Genomic DNA, 21,680 nt, shown 5'->3' on the forward strand with positions numbered 1-21,680 from the left:
CAGTCGTATTTTTATGTCTTATATATGTCATTTTATACTCCCTGAATTTTCTAAAAATGGATTTTTATAAGCCCTTGAGGCTTAATAAGAGTGGTATCCTGTAATTTATTAAAATGGTAAATTGCAATTACTCTTTTGTTCACATGAAATCTATTTTTGAATCAAAGGATGTGATGTAATGCAATGAGATATTTACAAGACTTTAAATATTCAAGATATCAAGTGATTTTGAATGCGATAACTGTGTTAAATATGAGTTATTTGCCATAATTACTGTATTAAAAGGTGATAAAAGCACACACACACAGCAATAAAGCATATGATAAATATTGGTAGTTAAATATGCTATGCACATAATGCTTTCGTTTAAAATTCTTCTTATAGGGAAAAATAATTGTTGTACACATAATTGCTTCATAATACAAGTTTACTTGATTATTAGTACACAAGTATAAAAATGAGATCAAAGATCTATCAAAACATTTATTAATTATAAACAACATTTTTACATAGCTGTCTATGTTCAAAATAACAATCTTTTATATTTTATTTAGCTTAATAATAAATAGCATTACTTACAAAAAAATGTAACTGAAATATTTTACTGCATGTACTGGAAAAATTTGGATTCTGTGATGTCAACCAATTATAACTCTATATCTATTATAACAGAAACCAATTAACAGAAGAATAAAAACTGTTTGATATGAAAGATTGCTTTATATTTCCAAGTATACACAGTTCTTTATCTGTAGAAATTATTTTTGCAGAAATTGTTGATTACATTGAATTGATGATTTTTCAATTAAAATAATAATAATATTGGTATTTTCTTTTTCTCTATCTTAACTTTTTTTCCTTAAACTTTATAAACTTACTGGTACTGGAGTACAGTACCAGTAAGTACACATCCAGTACTTGATGGTACTGGATGTGTTCTAACTTATTACACTATATACCAAATCTATTTTTCTTAGTTTTGTTTTAAACATGCAATTTTGTTAAAAGAATTTTTATGTAGGTGTAAGTGTTAGTTCTAAAAAAAATGGGAAAAACACTGCACACTTTTGAATTCCATTCACTTCCTTACTTTTGATCATTTGTTTCACAAAAGCAGAGGACAGTGATTTCTTTACAAAAATATTTCCATCATTTTGTGACATCTTCCTGATGCTCTGAAAGAAAGATATTTTTTCAGACTTTTGAATAATATTTAAGAATGATTCTTTTTTTAAAGAAAACGACCTAGCCCTTTTTCACACAATAAAAATCATTCTATGTTTTTGCTTATTATGTCAATCTACTATTTTGAAGTTTTATTATTTTCTATCAGAGAAGGTTTTAATATATAATTTGAAATCATGATCAAATGATAATCCTCACTACATTATATTCACTCCATACCAATATGAAAACATTCCTACTAATAAGTAGGTATTATTAATTGAGTTTAACATGCATAAAAAATATTCTATCAAAACTCAAATTGAAAATCTTTTAAACACAAAATCAAAATTAAGGCATCCTCCTTCCTCTCTTCCTTTCATATATTTTTTAAGTAAATTAATTTGAAATATTTGAAGCAGGTAATTTGGAAGTTTTTAAAAGCTTTGTTATAATTTTTGTCAAACCTTACTATAATTAAAGTACATAAAAAGAAATTTTTAGTTAATATCCGCATGTGGTGTAAAACAAAAGAAAGCACACATTTTAAAGTACTGGCAACAAGAAATTTATTTATCATTTTCACATTATCATACAAATAATAAATATTTCCTTTTTCACATTCACATCAAATATGTATAAATAGATTGCACTGAAAGTGTATTTACATACTTATTGGACAAGACAAAATATTTTTTCCATATCTATATCACCGTTGATTTGATCAAGGAACTTAGTTCACTGAGAAAATATATTTGTTTTTAAAGGCATTTTAAATATTTAGAGATAGGCCACATTTGCTTTGCCAAGAATGAGCATATAAAATGCATTAAAATGATTATATTTTCTTTAAATAATCTGGTATAAAATCACTTTTAGCCATTTGAATATATATGGAATTTTTTGTCACTATAGTAATTATTTCTGTGCAAATATATGTAATTTAATGGTTACTGAAGGATTCAATGTTGGTATTTTTTCATTATTAACTCAATTTTTTTTTATTAAAATGATTAATCTTATTACTTTATCTGTTAACTATTATTGGAAGCTTTTCTTAAATGAAAATGCTTTTAACAGAAGACTATATCTTTCAGGAGGGAAACTAATGTTTTTTAGAACTATTTAAACAAGATTCTGCAATACTATTTATCTGAAGCAAATAACATCTGAAGTAGTTATAAGATATTAAGCTAATTATATAAAATTCACTGTTTTGAAGTTTATATCTACATTTTTTAGTGAATATTATTGGTATGATTGGCAACATGCTAATAAAGGCTAGTATTTCTCCTGCATGCATAGGATGCTCATGTATGTAAATATTGTTTGAATTTTTAAATGTCACATACCACGTAACAGCCTTAATTGATTTCATGATAATTTAATTAGTATGTTGCCAATCATGTTAATAGCACATTTTGCATATAGTAAGCTACTGAAAAATCTGTATACTAGATAGTGCATGCTATAATTATAATATATTTCTAAGATTATTAAGTCTTTAACCTATAATCTATAAGGTTAGAGACTTAAAAATTTTAGATGTTTGTATAGGTCTTTATTTTCATGAGTGATTTCTTGATTATTATATGTATTTAATGGGTATATTTATAAAATATAAATACACATATGGAAGAAATGGTATGATTTTAAATCACACATGTATAGACACTGTTATCCACTGAGAAAATGATTGTGCTAAGAAAAACATTGCACTCTTAATTACATTATCAATATCAGATCTTCTGATTTTTGAAAAACGTATTGATTTAAATGTGATACATAGATAAGAAAAATTTAAATAGTTATTGGAAAACACTGATATGAGTTATAAATATTTTAATATTTTTCTTTCTCTTGGATTAATTATTTTATGAATTAAAATATGATATCAAGTACATGGCTTGTGTTAGAAAGAAGAGAGTTACAAATGACCCACATATTTTACATTCTTAAAAAAATTGAAGTTGAGAAGAATTTTTATGAATTATTTATACTCTATTATATAAGTCAGTTGATATATATATTTTTTCTTTTTGGATGTAATGATTATATAAAATAACCATTTGTATAATTTGTAAATTGCTTTTATGAGTTAAATTATTGCAGTTTTTTGTTTGCTTTTTAATTTTTCTCTTGTATTTAATGATTCTTTGTGTTTGCACTAACTGATTGAGATTTATGGATTTCTCAGATTCTTAATTATATTTTAACATGAATGGCAATAAGGTTTTTAGAATGAAAGTAAATTCATTTCGTATTAAAATAACTTTTCAGAATTAAAAAGTAAGGAAATGCAAAGAATCTACTGTTTCTGGAACAAGTAAGTTTCTTACTAGTATTTTACCTGTAGTTTATACAGAGAGAGATAAAAAAAATAAGGAGCTTTTAAAAAACAAATTCACAATTTTATTTTTTAATATGTTATTTCTTAATAACATTTTTGTAATGAAAAGGCTCGGTTTCAGGACTTTACTTCTTGTCAAGTTTCTTCAATATAGTAATCAAAGTTTGATATACTTAACATTGTGTTATCATCTCTTTGAACTTGCATCATAGCAAAAGTTCTTTGAAATTTATTATTTGTATTCAAATATAATTTTATGACGAATACCCTTTTTATTTCAAAAAATGAGATTGATGGGCACATGGCTGTCAAAGCATTAGAAAAGTCACGGAATCCACTTTTCAGTTTCGCACATAAAAATCTAGGGACGGACATATGTAAGACTCCACTAATGTAAGCTCAACCTCCTAAATATTGTTTTTCTATCATTACTGGCCATTATTATAGTTTCATTTATTAATAAGAGAAAAATGTTCGATTCCCATTTTTTTAGGTATTTTTTTTGTTTGATATGAATAATAATTGCTCAATTAAAATTGGCTATTTATTAAAAATTTTAGCCTTTGTATATTCAATGCATGCCAGTGAGAAATGGAAATAAAAATTGCCTTTTTTCTATTGACTATGTTGCCAATAAGATGCAGCTTCGTCAATAGCATGCAGTCATAAAAAAAGTTCACAGTGGCATGCAATTAATATACAAGTCTCAAAATTGCAGGCAATAACTGGATCATTATATAAAATGAATTCAAATATGTTTTTTAATCGATTCTTGCTTGCATTTTGATCAAATTATTAAATGTTGAAGGTACTTAGATCACACTTCTCTGGTTTTTCGTTGCTTAGAAAAGGTTATGACAAAATTTTAGATTTTCGAGTCTTAACAAATTATTGCATTAAAATATTTGTAGATATCATAAATGGCAGTTGTTGGCATGCATTAATAAAATAAATTTACTGAATGTAGAGCTTTCTCTTTAGTATTGGAGCTTCATCATTAGTAAAGTTGTACTCAAATAGATGTATTTCTTTAAGTTCTTTTACCTTAATGATGAATTAAAAAGGGAATCAGACATTACTTTAAAAGTATTATTATTTTTATATTTGATACAATTTGAAGAACTAAATAAACCTTTCTACCTTTTTAAATTTATGATTTTTGATTCATTTTTTAATTCATAATATTTTTATTAGAATGAGAATTCTTTAAATCTGATTTAAATTTTTGCGAAAATGTGACAATCCTTCTATTTTCAAAATAAATAAGTCTTTTTGAATGGGCGAGAGTTTGTCATTGTTTTGCTTTTTTAACCTATTATTACACATATTTATATACAACATTAATCTTTTTGTTTATGAAATAGAAGTTCTTAATTATACAATAAATACTATCTTTGAGTTACTTCCATGTATTAAAGAAAAAAAAAAAAAAGATATGAGGCCATTATTGGTGCTTTACTTTGATATTTGTTTAAAGGCATTTAGCTTAATACTTTAAAAATTTCTTAATTTTATTTCTAGCTAAAAGGATATATTCTTAGGTATTTGTGATTTTTTAAAATTTGATATTTACTTTTTGAAAAATGTCTAAAAACTTCTTAGTAATAATATATATATTCTTTTTGTTATTCTTCTGTGAAATACATTTCTTGATCTGATCATAATGTTGTATTTTATATATCTCAAAGCAGATGATTATCAGATGAATGCATAATACTGATTTGAAATAACAAAATATCACACGTAGAAAATACAATAATCTGTAATAAAAAAATTACAGTAGTTCTAAGCTATTCTAAACACATGCACATATCTATATAACAAGATATTATAAACATGTCACATTCTTATATAATCTATCTATATAAATAATTATCTACACACAATCACAGATTTCACAAACACCATTGGTAAAATACCTGCACAATATGCTTTATATTAATGCGTGAATTTATATTACTTAATTTATATTAATACTTTTTATTTTAGTAAAGGCAGTTTGAATCTTTCTTTGCAATATTTTGCATCTAAATGCAATGCACATGTAAAATTTTGAAATATGGACCGATATAAAATGTTAATTATATAAAGCATATATATATATATATATATATATATATATATATATACACATAGTCCTTACCAGAACTGATGTATCCAAGTCGGACTGGTGGGAACGGAAGAATTTCCGATACTGTCGTTGCTATGGTAACCCAGGCAGTAATTTTTCCCACTATTATTGTCCCAATAATCCCTGCCATTCACAGTGTAACACAAGGCGAATTCCACATTACGGCGTTGCTGGGAGAGGAAAATGTTGAAGGCGAAACTGTCCATTCCGTCTCTGGAAGAATCCGAAACGTATGAAGCATTAATATCTTGAGAGGAATTCCAGTTATCCATTGAGTATCTTGCAATAACTTTCTTGGTGAAGCCCCAGTTCATGACTCGACATGTGCACTGCACGTTGAAGTCCGAGATTATGACATTTTCGAGACAAATACCATTGTTTCGGACTCTGTCTATAAAATCGTGTTGCTGACCTGGAATATCAAAAAGGGGATAAATGGTATTTAGACCTACAGCACCTTGTTGGATATTTTCCCACGAACCTTGCGGTATTCCTGTTAATTCTAATGTTGCTGATGGAGTACATTTTGTTGGAAGATCTTCATCTGGTAAAACCAAATCACTGAAAGCTGAGGACGGTACATTAGGTAAGTCACCACTGATTATATGACGAACGTCTTCTAAATCTAAACCTAGAACATCAGCAAATCGAACAATTTTTTTCCTACTGGGTGTGCCAGGGGGAGTTTTCCCTGTTTTTAGAGATGTACTTCTGGATATTGCCGGCCTTGCCCCAGCGAAAACATGGAGTCGACAATTTTCTTGTATATCTGTATCAACTTTAGAAATATTTTCATTGCTGTTGGTTTCTCTATCTTTTCCTGGTGGTGATGAACTAATTACTTCAATAGAAATTGAATTTTCACTTCCTTTAGTGTCGATTTCTATCTCTTTTTCAGTTGTGGTGTCAGAGTTTCGAGAATCGCTTTCAGTCTCTTTCTCGATTGTGGTGTCGAAGTTACAAGAATCGATTCCACTCTCTTTTTCAATTGTGGCGTCAAAGTTTCGAAAATCGATTTCAGTGTCGTTTTCAATTGTGGTATCAATATTTTGAGATTCACTTTCAGTCTCTTGATCATTTGTAGTGTCAAAGATTTGGGAACCATTTTGATCACTGACGATGTTGGCTTTATTGAGAGCATTAATAGCTTTGTCATCATGGACTTCAGTTTGATTGATAGTGCATGATCCGGAATCTATTGATACTGTTAATATTTCTTCATTCTCGAAATCAAAAGCATTATATTTTTCTTTTTCTGTCACAGAAATTAAATCTGTTTGTTCTTTGTTTAAATTAATGTCTGTCTCTTGTTTGTCATTATCAATAAAAGTATCATTTGTGTCTTGAGAAACTTCAATTTCTTTGTTTATGTTTTCATCATTTAAGAAACCGTTTAAATATTTGGGATATATTTCAATTCGATTCGGTCCAAGGGAGCCTGAATCCCATGTACCGGCTAGTACCTCTTTCTCAAAAGAGGAAGTTTTGGGTTCCTCTCTAATCACGCCGTCGAACTCGCTGTCATCAAAATAACTTCTCTTTACAACTGCCGCTGAGGAATTTTCGGACGCGGAATCGATCGGCATTATCTTACACTCGCCGTTTCTCACGAGTTCGCCGGAACTTATCACATCACCTGTTGCATTAATTTCAGAAATTCCGGCATGGGAATCTCGCAATTCTATTTCTTCAAAACCGTTTTCTTCAACAACACTCTGACTGACATTTCCAGCGTCACTTTCAACGTGGTCGCTGACGTCATAGAAAACTTCTGTTGCGTCATCGTTCGCGTGCTGTTGCAGGAGTTCGTAAAGTTTGGCCCGACCTTCCACTGTGGCAGCTGAGGAATCCCGACCCCTTTGCTCGTTCTCATCTTCGATGGGGGATGCCTCGAAATACTCCTCATCCTCCTCCGCGCTGTCCTCTGCCCTTCTCCGATCGACCCACGTGCAGGGCCATATCCGACTATTAAACACACGGGCCAGGGCTTCGGCTTTGATCCTACAACTGGACAGACTGCAGGTGGTAATCATCCGTTTTCTTTTGAGCATAGGTGTACCTTCCCTCTGCTTATGGAACTCGAGAATGACAAGAGGAGAAGAGGATGCGACCTTCGGCGTCCTTCACGGGGAGAGTGTTTTGCTCTTGAAAAGAGCTTGGCTCTTCAGAGGCCGGTAGGGGGCGTTGCAAAGGCTAATTTTAACCATTTAGCGCGGAGAGTGCCGCTTTTTGCGCACCCCCTTTTCTTGAGTCGTGGGAAAGTAGATCGTCAGGAGTTAAGAAACAAGGATATATAAATCTAAATAAAGGTGCGAATGACGCACATCGAGGTGTAGTGAATAAGTCTGGAAAAAGTTGGTTGGGTCACGTGGTTTAATTGAGTTTTAGTGATGAGAAAATAGTTATAGAGTGCTCTTACATCACTCTTTGTTTTTCTTTTGTAGGTTGGTAGGAAAGAGTACTTTTTTTTAGTAAGGTTTCGGTTGTCTCCGTCGTGATACATTTTCTGTCTCACGCTGGAGACACGGTGTCGTGTACTCTAAAAGTTTGGCGAGTGTTCTTTAAAGCAAGTGGCGTGGGAGGGGGTAAATGGTTCCAAGGTAAAGTTTGATTCCCACCAGGACCAGGATTATTAAACAAGAACATTCTGTGTTGCCTAGGGCTCCACAACTTTAGCGGGGTTCGAAACCTCGAGATTTTTTGCCATATTTTGAAAGTTAATTTTTTTCTTTTCATTTAACTATAAAGGGGATAACTATAACTATAAAGTTATAGTTTAAAGTCATCCTTTAACTATAAAGTCTTTATATAACTTTAACTATAAAGTCGATCTTGTTCAAATTAAAATCAAGTGTTATTTAAATTACTTCTGAAATATTATTCTGGAGATTTCTAATTAATTCTAATTAGAAATAAAATTTTGGATTAAATAATTCTGGGAAATTCTAATGAGGATTTCTAATTAATTACCATTGGCAACTTTTTATGTTATTTTATAATTCTAAAAATATATGGTATTTTGTAATTTCTAAAAAGTGTCCTATTTTCTTATTAAATATTATTTATATTTTGTTAGTTTTTTTTTTTTTTTTTTTTTTTTATTTGCTACTTTGTTAAAAAGTTCTTTTAAATGTCAGTTGTGCATTTTTTTAAGGTAATATACTGTGTTAAAAAATTCTTTTAAATGTCAGTTGTGCATTTTTTTTTAGGTAATATACTGAAATCTTTAGAAAATAATGTGCGAATAAACATTTTGCTATTTCAGTTTGTCAAAATTTGTTACTTAAAATTACTCGTATGAAGAATTCTTGAACTCAAGATTCTTAACCTCCGGACATAACAGGTGATTAAAATAATTTCTTGTCAATAAGATTACTTAATAAGTAGTTGCGCTTAGTAAATTAAATAATTTACGTAGGTGATAAATTTATTACTAATAAATCGAAAAAAAAAATTGGAAAATTAAAAGTCACCGGAGATTTGCATTGAACAAAAGCTTCTTGAAGGCTCAGTCCAGTCTTGATTTCCACATATTCTTTGCATGAAAAAAAAATTTTTTAACAGAAATAAATGTTATAATATTTCTGTTTTTGCAAACCTTCTCAAGACTGGGAGTTCAAAGCACTTATAACCCCTTGCTCTACTTTTTGCTATACTACTACTTATAAAATAAGTTACTACTACTTATAAAATAAAATACTTTGATTTAAAAATTAATCAAGGCGCTTTTTGTAGATTTAAAATAAATTTAAATTGCAATTGAACATATTTCAGATGCACGATCCTGGATCTAAAAAATCAGTTGTAAAATTAATGAAACGTTACACTGTTTCATAAACTTTATTACTAAATTATCTTAACCCTTTAAAGGGCCAATTTTTTTCTAGTCATATTATGTCAAAATATTTTTAGGCTTGAAATTAGAATAAGAAAAGGGACTCATTTAGCTTATTAGATACATTTAATTTGATTCATTAATTAATTTGGTTAATTAATAATTAAGTAACAAATCAAGACATCATTTTGTCTGAGATAAGAACTGAAGTATCTCAGTTTCTGACTTACTAAAAAAATGTGTCAGAACTGATGCCAACCTACATAATTTCATTCAAAGATTGTTAAATTTGGTGGGGAAAAATAAAATGTACAATATGAACTTATATACTTTTCTTTCTGTAGATGTTTTTTTTTTTTTTTTTTTTTTTTTTCCCCTGTCGTGAAATCTAAATATATTTATTTTTTTATATACCCTAGTAAATTCACGTGTTGAACATCACAGATTCAAAAACCAGGGACAAGAAAATATTCAAGGATTGAAATATGGTAAATTATTTATACTTGATGTTGAGTTAGTAAATATGGATGGAACAAGAAAATTTGTTTTGTATTATTCGAATGATATATGAATGAAATTAATTATATTTCCTCTGTATGAAAATGTTGTCAGATTAATTTTAATGTTAATGAATAATTAATTTTAATTTCAGATCAATGTAAATGCGTTATAATAGTTAATGTAAAAAAATCCAGTGTTTGAAAATAATTTAGCATTTATTTCTCATAAATTAAAATTAAATTTTCTTGAAACAACGATTTTTTTAATGTGCTAAATATTAACCAAAAAAAATCTTTTTTTACTAAGCAACGTTTTTGTATAGGAAATTGTACCATTTCATGCAATGTATAAAGAATAAAATAATATTTAAAGTAAAGACAGTTTTATAGAATGTTTAACTTCAAACTTGAAACGAACTTTCTGTTGGTTTCTCTATTTTAGTAAACAATTTTCACGACAAGTGAAATAAAAATAAAAGTATATATTTTTAATTTCTTTTTAAATTGCTACTGTGTTTTGATGTAATAAAATTTAATTTTATTATCGGTTTTGTAAACTATATCCGAAGTTGGTATTTGTTAAATTTTTATTAAAATCCATTTAGAGAAATTTTAATCAGAAAAAAGAATTTTATTTTCTCGAGTAGCTGGTTTGCCGAATATCGGTTGTATTTGATTTAAATAAACCGTTTAGATATAATTTTATGTCTATGAAATTAGAAAAAAAGTCTATTTAAAAAATTTGAGAAAATTATGCAAATTTAATAAAATGGTATAACTAAAATGACTTTTTTTAAAAAAAATTTGTAGTGTTGTAAAATTTATTTTTATGTAATAATATTTTCGGAATTTGTTGCAGAAAAATTTCTCATAATTTAATTCATAAAAATTCGATCTGAAATTTAAAAAAAGTCACTCCAAGGTTCACACCTCCACCCTCCAGAATATAAATGTGGCCTAGTTTAGTAGCTTTAAGTTAAGTGAAATGGTCTGGTCTGTAGAGCGCCAACTCACATACGCGCTCACTTTCATCTTATGGACATGTCGTTATATTTAAACTCAATTGACTGATTAACTGGCAATTTGATTGAAATTAAATATAACCGCCAATCAACTAGTCACCAAAGGCGACTAGGATAGAATAAAAATTAATACAATATTTTTAAAAAATGAATTCCGAAATAACAAGAGAAGTGTTGAACGGCTGAGTTTCGATCTTTCATATTCATAGTACGATTTTTAATAAAAGATTTCTGCTACTTCATAAGATTAAAATAATTTATTCATAAATATAAATTATGTACAGAACCATTTAATATGTGTGCAATATTTTGGTCTAAAAGCCTTTTAATGTTCATTCCGTGAATTCCATGGACTTTGCAGTTCCACCATAAGCAGGATTTTGATAGGTTGTTTCAACTTCTTTGTACAGAGGATTTTGCCCCTAAGAAAAAGAAAATGTATTGGTCAGTTTGAATATCTACGCTTGACAGTAGTTTATCATAAATAATTAAAAGTTATCAAAGATATATGTGTCATCTCTCTTTACAAGAAAGATTCTAGGAAGTGTCTTCTGTTTTCTACCAAATGGTGATATTGGCTGTTAACTGAAATCATCGATTGGCAAAAGTTTTATTGGGTTATTAAGATCAACTACGATTTGAACGGAGAATCGGCTATCATCGGAAAGTTAGAGTTCGATACTCTCCAAACGGTAAGTTAATCATCAGGTCTAATTAGAATTTGAACTAATTATATGTTGATTTCATCGTGACCATGGAATGACCCATATTTCAAAATTTTATTTAAACTTTGGCACAGTACTTGTACAACGTCAGGATGGAAGTAATTTACTATTGAATTCGCGACTGTAGGCTGGCACAATTGGTTCTTAAACAAGAACCAAGGAACTTGGGGAATTATTTTTGCAAGCGGCGCAGAGTTTGTTTCTTTGATTCATGAAGGCCTTTTAATTCTTTTGTGTGTGTGTCATGCAGCGCCCGTCGAAGATACGTTTGAATTAGCGTAAACAATTTCGTTACTTTTATTACTTTGTATCTTTAACTTTCATGTAGACTAGATTATCAAATAGACAATTATTTAAGAACCACTATTCTCCGAGATCTTTTTTCTGGTTTTTTTTTAAGGCGATATTTTCAAACTACTGTAGATTCTGTCTAATCCAATACCTGTCAGGCTATAGTGCGTCACATATAAATCACTGAATTTAAACAATGATAAAAGTTTCTACTTGTGAAAGACAAACTAACAACATGTTAAGGTAAAAAAAATTTAAAAAAAAAAGCATGTTAAACAGTCAAATCATTTATTGAAACAAGAAAGATTTTAAGTTTTCAAAGAAAGAAAGAAAAAAAATGGCTCAGCATCGAATAGTACGTTCCAGCAAGAACGTCGGATTAGAAAGAATACTGTATTCTAAATTCTTTTTAGAGCTTATTTTATTTTCAAGCTATTTTTTTTATTATTGATTTACAAGGTATATGCACTTAAATTTATTCATACGGAGTTTTAGGACCTTTGGCAAATTTTGTATTTGAATATTAAAATACATGAAAAAGTTTTATGACGTCCTTTTTTTCACTTTATTTAAAATTTAATTTTTTTTATTATCGAGTTATTGAATTCAATGATCTTGAAGCTGACCTAAATATTTTATTATTCTAATTCGTTATAATATTTGTTACTTAAAAATTGCTTATATAGAAACTAAAATAAAATCAATAAATGTTTTATTTTTCTTCTGATTTTGGAAATTGAGGAAGTGAAAAGAGGTACCGAAGCCTACTTTGTCTAAGGAGCCTTACAGGGCTTAACTTTCCCCTGCTCTTATGTAGGAAGGGCAGGCATGTGTGTTATGCCTGCGTTAACTGAGTTTGTTAGTTCTACGGATATGATTTACTAAGAATTCGATATCCTTGTTTCGAGCCCCTCCCAATATAATAAGTAACTACTGTAAATAACTAAACTATCGAATAAATATAGCTAATTAAAGAATAAATTAAAAATATTTTTATAATGTTTCCATTTTGAAAATCTCCGGGGGTTTTTTTCCCCTCGATTTGAATAATTTTGTAAAAATTAGAATCTTCTATGCTTACTTATAATACAATATGCTGCAATTTACCTGATTCCACTTTGCCATGAGTCTCTCTTTTTCGAATTTAGCCCATTCTCGTCTGTCATGAATCACTGTTAACAGCTTCCAAAGCATCAGTAAGAATAACCCAGTAGCAACTACTCCACCAGATACTCCTGAAACGATAGCAATGAGATCCACAGGTTCTGGGCATTCTGAAAAATAAAATTCGATTACTGCTTGATTTTTTTTATAGGTTACTTATCACACATTCGTTACGGCACTCCACCCCAACACCGTGCACGAAGCACATCGTTGGCATGGTTACTTATCACACAGTATGCGAATTTCGAAAATCTTTTCGCTTTTCAATACTTATAGGGGCATGATTATCTATGATAAGTCTCGGGTTCGACACTTCAGGGTTCCAGGTTTTAAGTCCGATTTTATTAGAGAATATGAATTCGACATTATCCGTTGGAGCCAAGTATTCTTCCGTTTGGTGCAACTTGAAAGTTTGTAGAGCGAAGTTGCAGCTTGGTTGTTATCTGATCACAGTTTAAAATCACGGCTAATCTCAAAATAATTCTAAAATTGCATCAAAATGGGGCGTAAAAAAACTGTATTAATTTTTAAATAATTTCATAAAATTTTTGTAAGAATAAATATGAATTATTGGAATTCGATTTTTAAGACATTTCCGTTGAAAACACTAAGAATAAGGAGATTTTATTTGAATAAACGAAATATAAAAATAAGGATTAACTGATTATTTGCAAATGAATCAAAACAATATTCTAGAACAAATGTTTCAGATTTATAAATTAAAGAAATCTTATTGATCTAAACCGTACTTTGTAATATCTTAAAAATTGTTCTGAAATCAGTTTGAAACTTTAATAGATAACACTTTTAAACTCATTAAGTTTTTTTTTTTTTTTTTTTTTTTTTTGCAATTTTATTTTAAACGCCTTGCATAAAACATCATCATGTTTGTAGCATCTGTTATTAGTAAAACAATAAATGCAATTTTTTTTCATATGCCAAAGAAATTTTTTATTAGTGTATATTTGTCATTTATGGTACAAAAAATCCGTTGTTTTAAACGAGATAATCGAAAAAAGTCATTGAGCTTTAAAATCGTTTCCTTTTTTCCATTTTTTTATTAATTAAATAAGATTATATCAACTTACGTAGTTAAAGTATTAAAAAAAAAAGATTCTAAAAGCTCAAATGGATAAATGGCTATGAATGTGGATGAAAAAATAGATATTTTGAGTAAACGATAATTTGCGAATGGATGTGAATTTTTTTAGTAATTTTTAAATAGTAAATTTAAATAATAAAATGAACGACATTAAAAATTGTTTACTCTTATGTTTCTGCGAATTCTTCTACGACAGAAAAATTAAATTTTTAGATCGAAGATTAATTTTGGCCGAAAGATTTCACATTCTATATGACCTTAAATTTTCGTATCAGACCGAACAGACTGAGTTCCCAGACGCTTGCGTGAATAAGTTAAGAAAAATGAACCTAAAATGTGGCTTGAAATGTGGAAGTTCCATTCATCACGATAATACACTTTCGTATTTCACTATTAAGTGCAGCCATTTTTAGGATCTCTTTCCTACACTTAAGAAATCTTGTTCTTTTTGCCAAAATTTTTTTTCTGCTCTTTAAGGCTTTACTAAATTATTTGACTACGAATAGAATAGATAATTTTTTTGGCTGTTATTGTCTTATTCTTTTAATTTCAAGTTAATAGATTGTGTTTACTTCTTTGCTTTATTTCAATTAAAAATTAACACAACATTGCTAGTGCTCATTTTAGCATATTCTTAATTTTTACTCGCATAGTTTACATTAATTTTACTGTTTATATTTATGAAAATAAAAACGCTTTTCGCCATTTTCTTATTTTTATTAAGATATTTGACTACGTTTAGAATGAATTTTTTTTGGAAAGTGTTATAAAATACATATTTTTTATTTCATTTGCATAATATAGATTGGAAAAACAAACCTATATAATAATAAATTATTTAAAAGTCAAAAGTAGTAAAAATAGTATATAAAGTATATAGTAGTATATATGTATACAAAGTAGTAAAAGTCAAAATTAATATTTAAAAGTCGAAAATAATGAAGGATCGAATAATAAATTATTTAAAAGTCAATAATAATTTGAAAGTTTTTTTTTTTTTTTTTTTTTTTTTTTTGAGGATGGATAGTAAGAGGTGTAAAGCAAAAACTTTTTAGTTTTAAAATTTTGCAGATTAGGTAAAAATATATTACCTAATTAAACCTAGAAATTTTTATCCAATCTTTAAATCCTTGAGTTCAACTGATAATATGAAATGTTCAACTTTTTTTCGATTCTGAAGTATTAAAATAATTATAAAAACATTTTAAATTTCAAATTACTTATTCTGTACTTCAGGTAGAACATTGGCTAATTATTATACAAAAATTAAATTTAAAAACATGCATTATATTTTATGTCATAAAGATTTTTCTAAAGTTTAGAAATTGAGAAATTGCATTAAAATGTAAGTTATGCAAATATAAAAATCAATGTAACTGCCTAAAGAATGAACTTAAAAACATATTCAAATGATTAACAGTTCAGAAATTAAAAATATTAAATTTTTAATATATTAGTTTTATGAAATATTGGATTCTTAACGTCGTCACCTACCTTAAATGACTTTAAAAAACAGTATAATCAAAAACTGAATATTATTAAAATGCATTTAAATTATATCAAATCTTAGCTCAATAAATTCTTTGTATTTGATGGAGAAAGATAGTACTTTTTAACAAGGTAACGTAAAAAATTTTCCTGAAAAATTGTAAGCATGGATTTTAACTCTTTTCAAGCCCAATATGAATTTCATTAACATTCATTTCCTTACTTAGATATTTTCTTCTCTGTAGAAATTCTTTGTAGTGCAAATAAAAATCAGTGAACATATTATAATAAAATACCATTGCTCTTATTCTACACTTTTAGGTAATTCGATAAAAATTTTATTAACAGCACATTTCGAGAAAATGACATTTTTTCAAGTTATTGAAATAGCAGAAAAAATAATTATGAAGTATTGCTTTAAATTATGAAATTAAATCGATAAAAAAATTTGTTCAATATAATTTGTAAAATTAAAGTACAACGGTAGAAAGAATAAGTAGAACGGTAAAAAGAATATTAGAAGATTAAACAAATGAATAAGGGTAAACAAATAAAATATTTCTATTTTACTTTCAACAAATGAGATTTGAATATTTAATTCGAATATAAAACAAACTTTTTATATAATTCAATTTTGTATTTATTTTATCTCTGTAATCGGGAATTAAAAGTAATTACAGCATTACGTGATTCAAGAATAAAAACGTTTTCTTTTTTACTTTCAACAAAAGATTTTGGCACACATTTGCAACTTTTCATTCAAAAATAAAATCTTTCGTATTGTGCCCCAAATATTTTGGCATCCGATACAACTTTAAGTTTTTATAGAACACTTGTTGATAGTTACGAAAGAAATGTTTATGTTTAGTTCCAACGAAAGATACAGAAACAGAAGTTGATTGGAATATTTGTTTTGATTATTGCACGCAGAGTAGCATCGCTACAGCAACTTCGTAGATATTGTAAATCACGCGTATTTTTTCTTAAATATAGGTAGGTAAATTTATTATTTATATATATATTACAAGATATATGACGAAATCTGTCTCATTTTTATTAAACGCTTATTTAGAATTATATATCCGTGTACTTAAAAATTACACATCTAAACGTAATGTTGGAAATTTAAAATGTTATTGCGTTTTAAAATTAATAAAATTCGCAAATTATCAAAGTCATCTTAAAAATTTCTTATTCAAATTTAATTTCATTTATTAATTTAGCAAAAGGCTGACACAATAATGGAAGACACCGAGTTCATTTGTTTGGTATGACAGTAAATATCCAGTGACTACGTGTACAGGGGCTAGAGCTGTGCTTAGTGTAAAAAAAAAAAAAAAAAAAAATCGTACTGTAATTTCTTAAATTGCCTTTAAAATAAAGTATTTTAATATTTCACGATAATCTAACTATATATTTTTACACAAAGAAATGTATTAAAAAGGAAAATATATAACCTTGGAAAAATCATTATTAGAAAATTATTATTTTAATTGGATTATACATTTTTGGTGGTATTAAATCAGAAAATATTTTTTAAAAATTGTGCATTGTTGTTTCACAACCAAAGAGACGCGCAATATATTTCTTTTTATCCCCCCCCCCCACATTCCTTTGAAGCGTGAAATAGTAAATATATGTTTGAAATACAGCAGTTCAAACTTTATTTATTCTTCTAATATTTTGCTTTCAATAAATAAAATTGTACAAGAAAAATTATTATTGAACGAAATCTATATCTTCGGATTTAGCATCAATGATTTTATTTGAAAAATTATATTTATGTGTGGATTTTAAACAATTAATTATGATAATTTATAGACAATTAATAAGACAGTAGTTTTATATTAATATAAAAGTTTTATTCAAGCTTCTAAGTATTCATTTTTCAGTTTCTTTAAACTTATATATTTGATTCAAATTTTGTTTTTATTTGCTGAATTCTTTAGATTTTATGAGAGAAATACAAGCTTTCATTTGAAAATGCTTATTAAAAATACGTATTTTCTTTAAACTGTTATAACAGATTTCTTGCGCATGTATTTCTTTTTAAATTTGATTTAAAAAAAATTGGTACTAAGACCACTGTCTAAATTTGATGAAAATCCAAAAATTTGGTTCTAAGACCCCATTAAGATCATATACGATTAAATGAAAGCGTTTTTTATTTATCGTGCTTACAGATAGACATAATTCCAAAAATGTGTTTTTTTTGGATTCTGGAGGTCTGACACGTAGAAATTCGTCAAATTTTTGAGGTTGTATTTTTTGACGATTACAATATTTTCACTTTGTATATTTTGCATGTCTTTTCTCTTGTCATATTCGAAAAAAATAAAAATATCTGTCGGCAAAAGGGAAAGTGAAGGTAAACGCCGTTTGATTCGAAATAAATGAAAATAAAAATATTACCTTTTCCCTTCTCCACTTTCACAAGAATGAAAGTGCAAGAAAATATGAGCTTTTCAGCGAGTTAATCATTCAGAAAATTTAAAGGATATTCGAACCTGTAGTTTCCTTTGGTGTGGCGAAGTAAGCTGGAGAGGAGATCCCAGCGTTCTCGCATCTGACCAAGGTTCAAAATTATGATGTTCGTTGTAAAATAAACCTATATGTGCTTATAATGATACGTTAATATAACTAAACTAAACCGCACTTGCAGTCCCAAACATCGTAAAATATTAATTATAGCAACGATACCGTGAATACAAAAATTATATTTAATATCATCGCAACCATATGTTTATAAAGAAAACAATGAAAAATATTGTTGTTAAATATACTTAATTTAATTTCTATAATTAAAGGACAAATAATAAGTAAATGAAATAGGCATAACTGAAAGGTATATTTTTGTATCTTAGAGAGGAATAGAATGGGAAAAATCAACATATCGATTAATTTTTAATATAATAAAACACTTTTTTACTGAGCACCGACTATCCATGAAGTAACTACTACCATGGCCGTTATGGTAACTATATATGGATGATTCTGTACATATTTCTTAACTTTAGTCTAGGACTGATCTGTATTTATGTCTGGAGTTTTTTGTTGGAGTAATTTAACAATAATTCCGAGGCTAAAAAATAAGAAAAACACCATTAAGATATATCTGCCCCAGACAAGCAATATATTTTATGATATTTTATCTCCTTTCTTATACAATAATAATAAATGTTGCTTGCAATAAAAATATAAAACTTTAAGATCAAAATATACTTTATTCACTCATGTTCCATAAATTACAGGGATTTTTCTGTGCCGAATACGTTTCGATGGGAGACAAAAAGACAAAAAAAAGGGGGGGGGGAGCTTTTACGATCTCACAGTATATCAATTAATATTACCAAATTTATCAGAAGGTTAACCGTCTGTCGGTCTGTACATTCGTATGTATAAACGCGATAACTCAAAACGCTCTTATGTAAATGCCTTATGTAAATTGTTATGACATGTTATATGTTGTTATGCTCTTATGTAAATTGTCATGCAATCTTGTTACTAAAATTGTAGTTATGTATCAATCGATTTCAAAAAAGTCCAGAATGCATGCTGGGTTTTCTTCACTTCAGTACACACACAAAACGCTTACGTACAGGTCTCTGAAAATAAAAATCTGAGCATTTATGGCTTTCATGGTCTTACCAAAGTTCACAATTTTTATGCAGAATGAAAGACGGATCACACTTTTACGAGGAAGTATGCGAGAAAATATAAAATAAGAAGGAATAGGAAAATATTCGAGGAAGCTGTTTATCATTTCATTTGAATTATTATGACATTGCTGCATTGTTACATCGTTTATTATATCGAATTTTTCATGTACTTACACAATATGGCGTGTTTTTTTTTTTTTTTTTTCCTAAGCTTTATGGTATCGTAGATAAAACAGTAAATATGTTGAAATCTTGCCTTTATCCCAATGGGTTTGAAATTTAATACAGATTTACAATTTTTGGCGTCAAAAGTCTCATATTAAATATCAGTTATCTTTTTTGTAATGTTGGAGTCATATTATGTATTGACACGTCATACAAACGACGGACTGTGGTATTTAATACGAAAAATCTGGAAAACAGACATATTTACGATTTTTATTATATTTACCAAAATTCACCGATCTGGTTTAATACTTTATTATTACGTTCATATTACAAGATCAAGAAATTATTTAACTATTGAAAAATTTAGTACGAAATTTGGTGCATGATCGTTAATTCTAATAAAATCATTTTCCAGATGTAATATTTGTTGTTTGTTTCTTTTTTAAGTTACAAGTACTCGGATGGACAGATAAGCAGTTTTCCCATTGATGGATTTTGTGAAATAATAATAGAAATCGAATAATTTTGGTGTAAAAACCCAGAACCAAATTTTATCCGTTTAGATTGTTTGGTACATAGATTCCAAATTTATTTTTCTTGCGGAGTGGGGGGGGGACGAAGGAAATTTAGTAATGTTTTGCGAATGGCTATATTTCCTCGATTTTAGTTTAAAAAGAAAAAGTTATAAAGAAGATTTTATTACATTTTATAATTTAAAAATTATTAAATACTACAGATTAAAATTTTTACATTAAACAGAAAAGAGAACAAGATAAATCTTAATTAAGGAACCCAGAACCTCTCATTCGTTTCCTGTGTATTTAATTGCTACGTAAGCCAATCAGAAGACTGAAATCTTTTGTTCCAAGCTCAAACTAATTAAAACAAAAAAGTTTTGTTCTGTGACTTTTAAAAGCATCTTAACGAATTCCGTAACATAAAACGAATCCATTAAGAATTTCCAACTAGAATTCCTATATAGAAGAGAGATTAAATTGCTGTTCCGTGGGCGAAGCAATTTTCGGAATCGATCGATGCGAATGCCATTCCGATGCTTTCTTTTTTGTTCGGAACAGCAGATATGGAAGGAAGATATTTGCTCTATTCGATTTCTCCATTGCTAATTCGATAGCAGAATGAACGAATTTTTATATATCACTCGAGATTAGAAAGTTAATTTGTTCCATGGGCTGTATGATGCTTTGAATGTTGTTTATGCTTTTTAGATTTCATTTCGACGTACATTTGATTAGTCTGTGAAAGATTTGATAATATAGATCTAACAAAATGTCTGACGTATGATTTATAGAACGATGGTTCCATTTTTTTAGCGGAACTTTTAACTGAAGTATCATTTAAATAGGATCGCTGAATATCTGAACTATTCGATAGTTTTTACAATGTTTATAATTTGTGAAAATTTTACGCTATCTTATTTTCTAAATCAATTTTCAAGCATTCATATTTTGCATCGATGATAAATTTGAAAATTGTCATATCCTTCAGTTTTACTTTAAAAAAGAGACGCTAACACAAAATTTCAATGTGGCTTATTTTATTTATTTTAATTACTGCCAGCCACCCCGTTATCACAGAACTAAGCCGTGTAAACAGTAATTGTTGTGACTGGATGTTATGCTGACTAAATATCCAAGTTTTGCATAGGAAAAAAAAGGCCAACAAAAGTTCAAAGAATCTTCGAACTGTTGGTAAAAGGCTAGAAATCTTTTCCGTCATTTCTTTTAATATTTTAAATTTCTAGGGTATTATAATAGTGTGTTAAAATTACTATCCATAATGAGTCTTCCTCTAATTTCTTTGAATTCGACAAATAAATGTGGTTTAGTTGGAGGAGAATTCAGAAAAGAAAAAAAGAAAAAAATGTTCATACCTTTAACCATTTTTGTCCATACCAAGAGTTGGTTGTCTTGATCAAAAGCGTACTTGAAAGTGAAACGGCACTTCATTTCGTCTTCAAAGGAACACAGCTTTTCTTTTTCTCTCACTAAAATACAGAAATTATAATCAACTTTTAGTTCTAATTTTAAATAAATAATTACAATATTGACACATTCGCTAAT

General features: G+C 28.2%; 3 protein-coding genes across 5 annotated transcripts in view; 1 reads left to right on the plus strand and 2 right to left on the minus strand.

Annotated features, from left to right (window-relative positions):
- Positions 1–545: 545 nt before the first annotated feature.
- On the minus strand, positions 546–7,827 carry LOC129981342 (glycogen-binding subunit 76A-like). The gene is made up of 2 exons (XM_056092146.1): positions 5,658–7,827; positions 546–1,175 (listed from the first exon to the last, which is right to left on the minus strand). Coding segments are annotated over exons 1-2 (2,040 nt in total). The 5' UTR covers positions 7,697–7,827; the 3' UTR covers positions 546–1,174.
- Positions 7,828–11,244: 3,417 nt separating this feature from the next.
- The window catches only part of LOC129981330 (integrin beta-PS-like), a 96,668-nt gene continuing 86,232 nt past the window's right edge, over positions 11,245–21,680 (minus strand). For both annotated transcript variants that reach the window (XM_056092132.1, XM_056092124.1), the window contains 3 exons: positions 21,491–21,604; positions 13,126–13,292; positions 11,245–11,424 (listed from right to left, as the gene is read on the minus strand). In XM_056092132.1, the coding sequence (XP_055948107.1) occupies positions 11,335–11,424; positions 13,126–13,292; positions 21,491–21,604 (371 nt within the window). In that variant the 3' untranslated portion in view covers positions 11,245–11,334. The remainder of the gene's footprint in view (positions 11,425–13,125; positions 13,293–21,490; positions 21,605–21,680) is intronic.
- LOC129981343 (uncharacterized) overlaps positions 16,701–21,680 on the plus strand; it is a 46,876-nt gene continuing 41,896 nt past the window's right edge. For both annotated transcript variants that reach the window (XM_056092160.1, XM_056092169.1), the window contains exon 1: positions 16,701–16,765. The gene's annotated coding sequence lies outside the window, so the exon portion shown is untranslated. The remainder of the gene's footprint in view (positions 16,766–21,680) is intronic.

This window comes from Argiope bruennichi, chromosome 1, assembly GCF_947563725.1.
Source record: "Argiope bruennichi chromosome 1, qqArgBrue1.1, whole genome shotgun sequence".
In the NCBI taxonomy this organism is placed as follows: Eukaryota; Metazoa; Arthropoda; class Arachnida; order Araneae; family Araneidae; genus Argiope; species Argiope bruennichi.

Coding starts and splice junctions, on each gene's coding strand:
- LOC129981342 (XM_056092146.1), bottom strand. CDS start 7,696: ATGCTCAAAAGAAAACGGATGATTACCACCTGCAGTCTGTCCAGTTGT.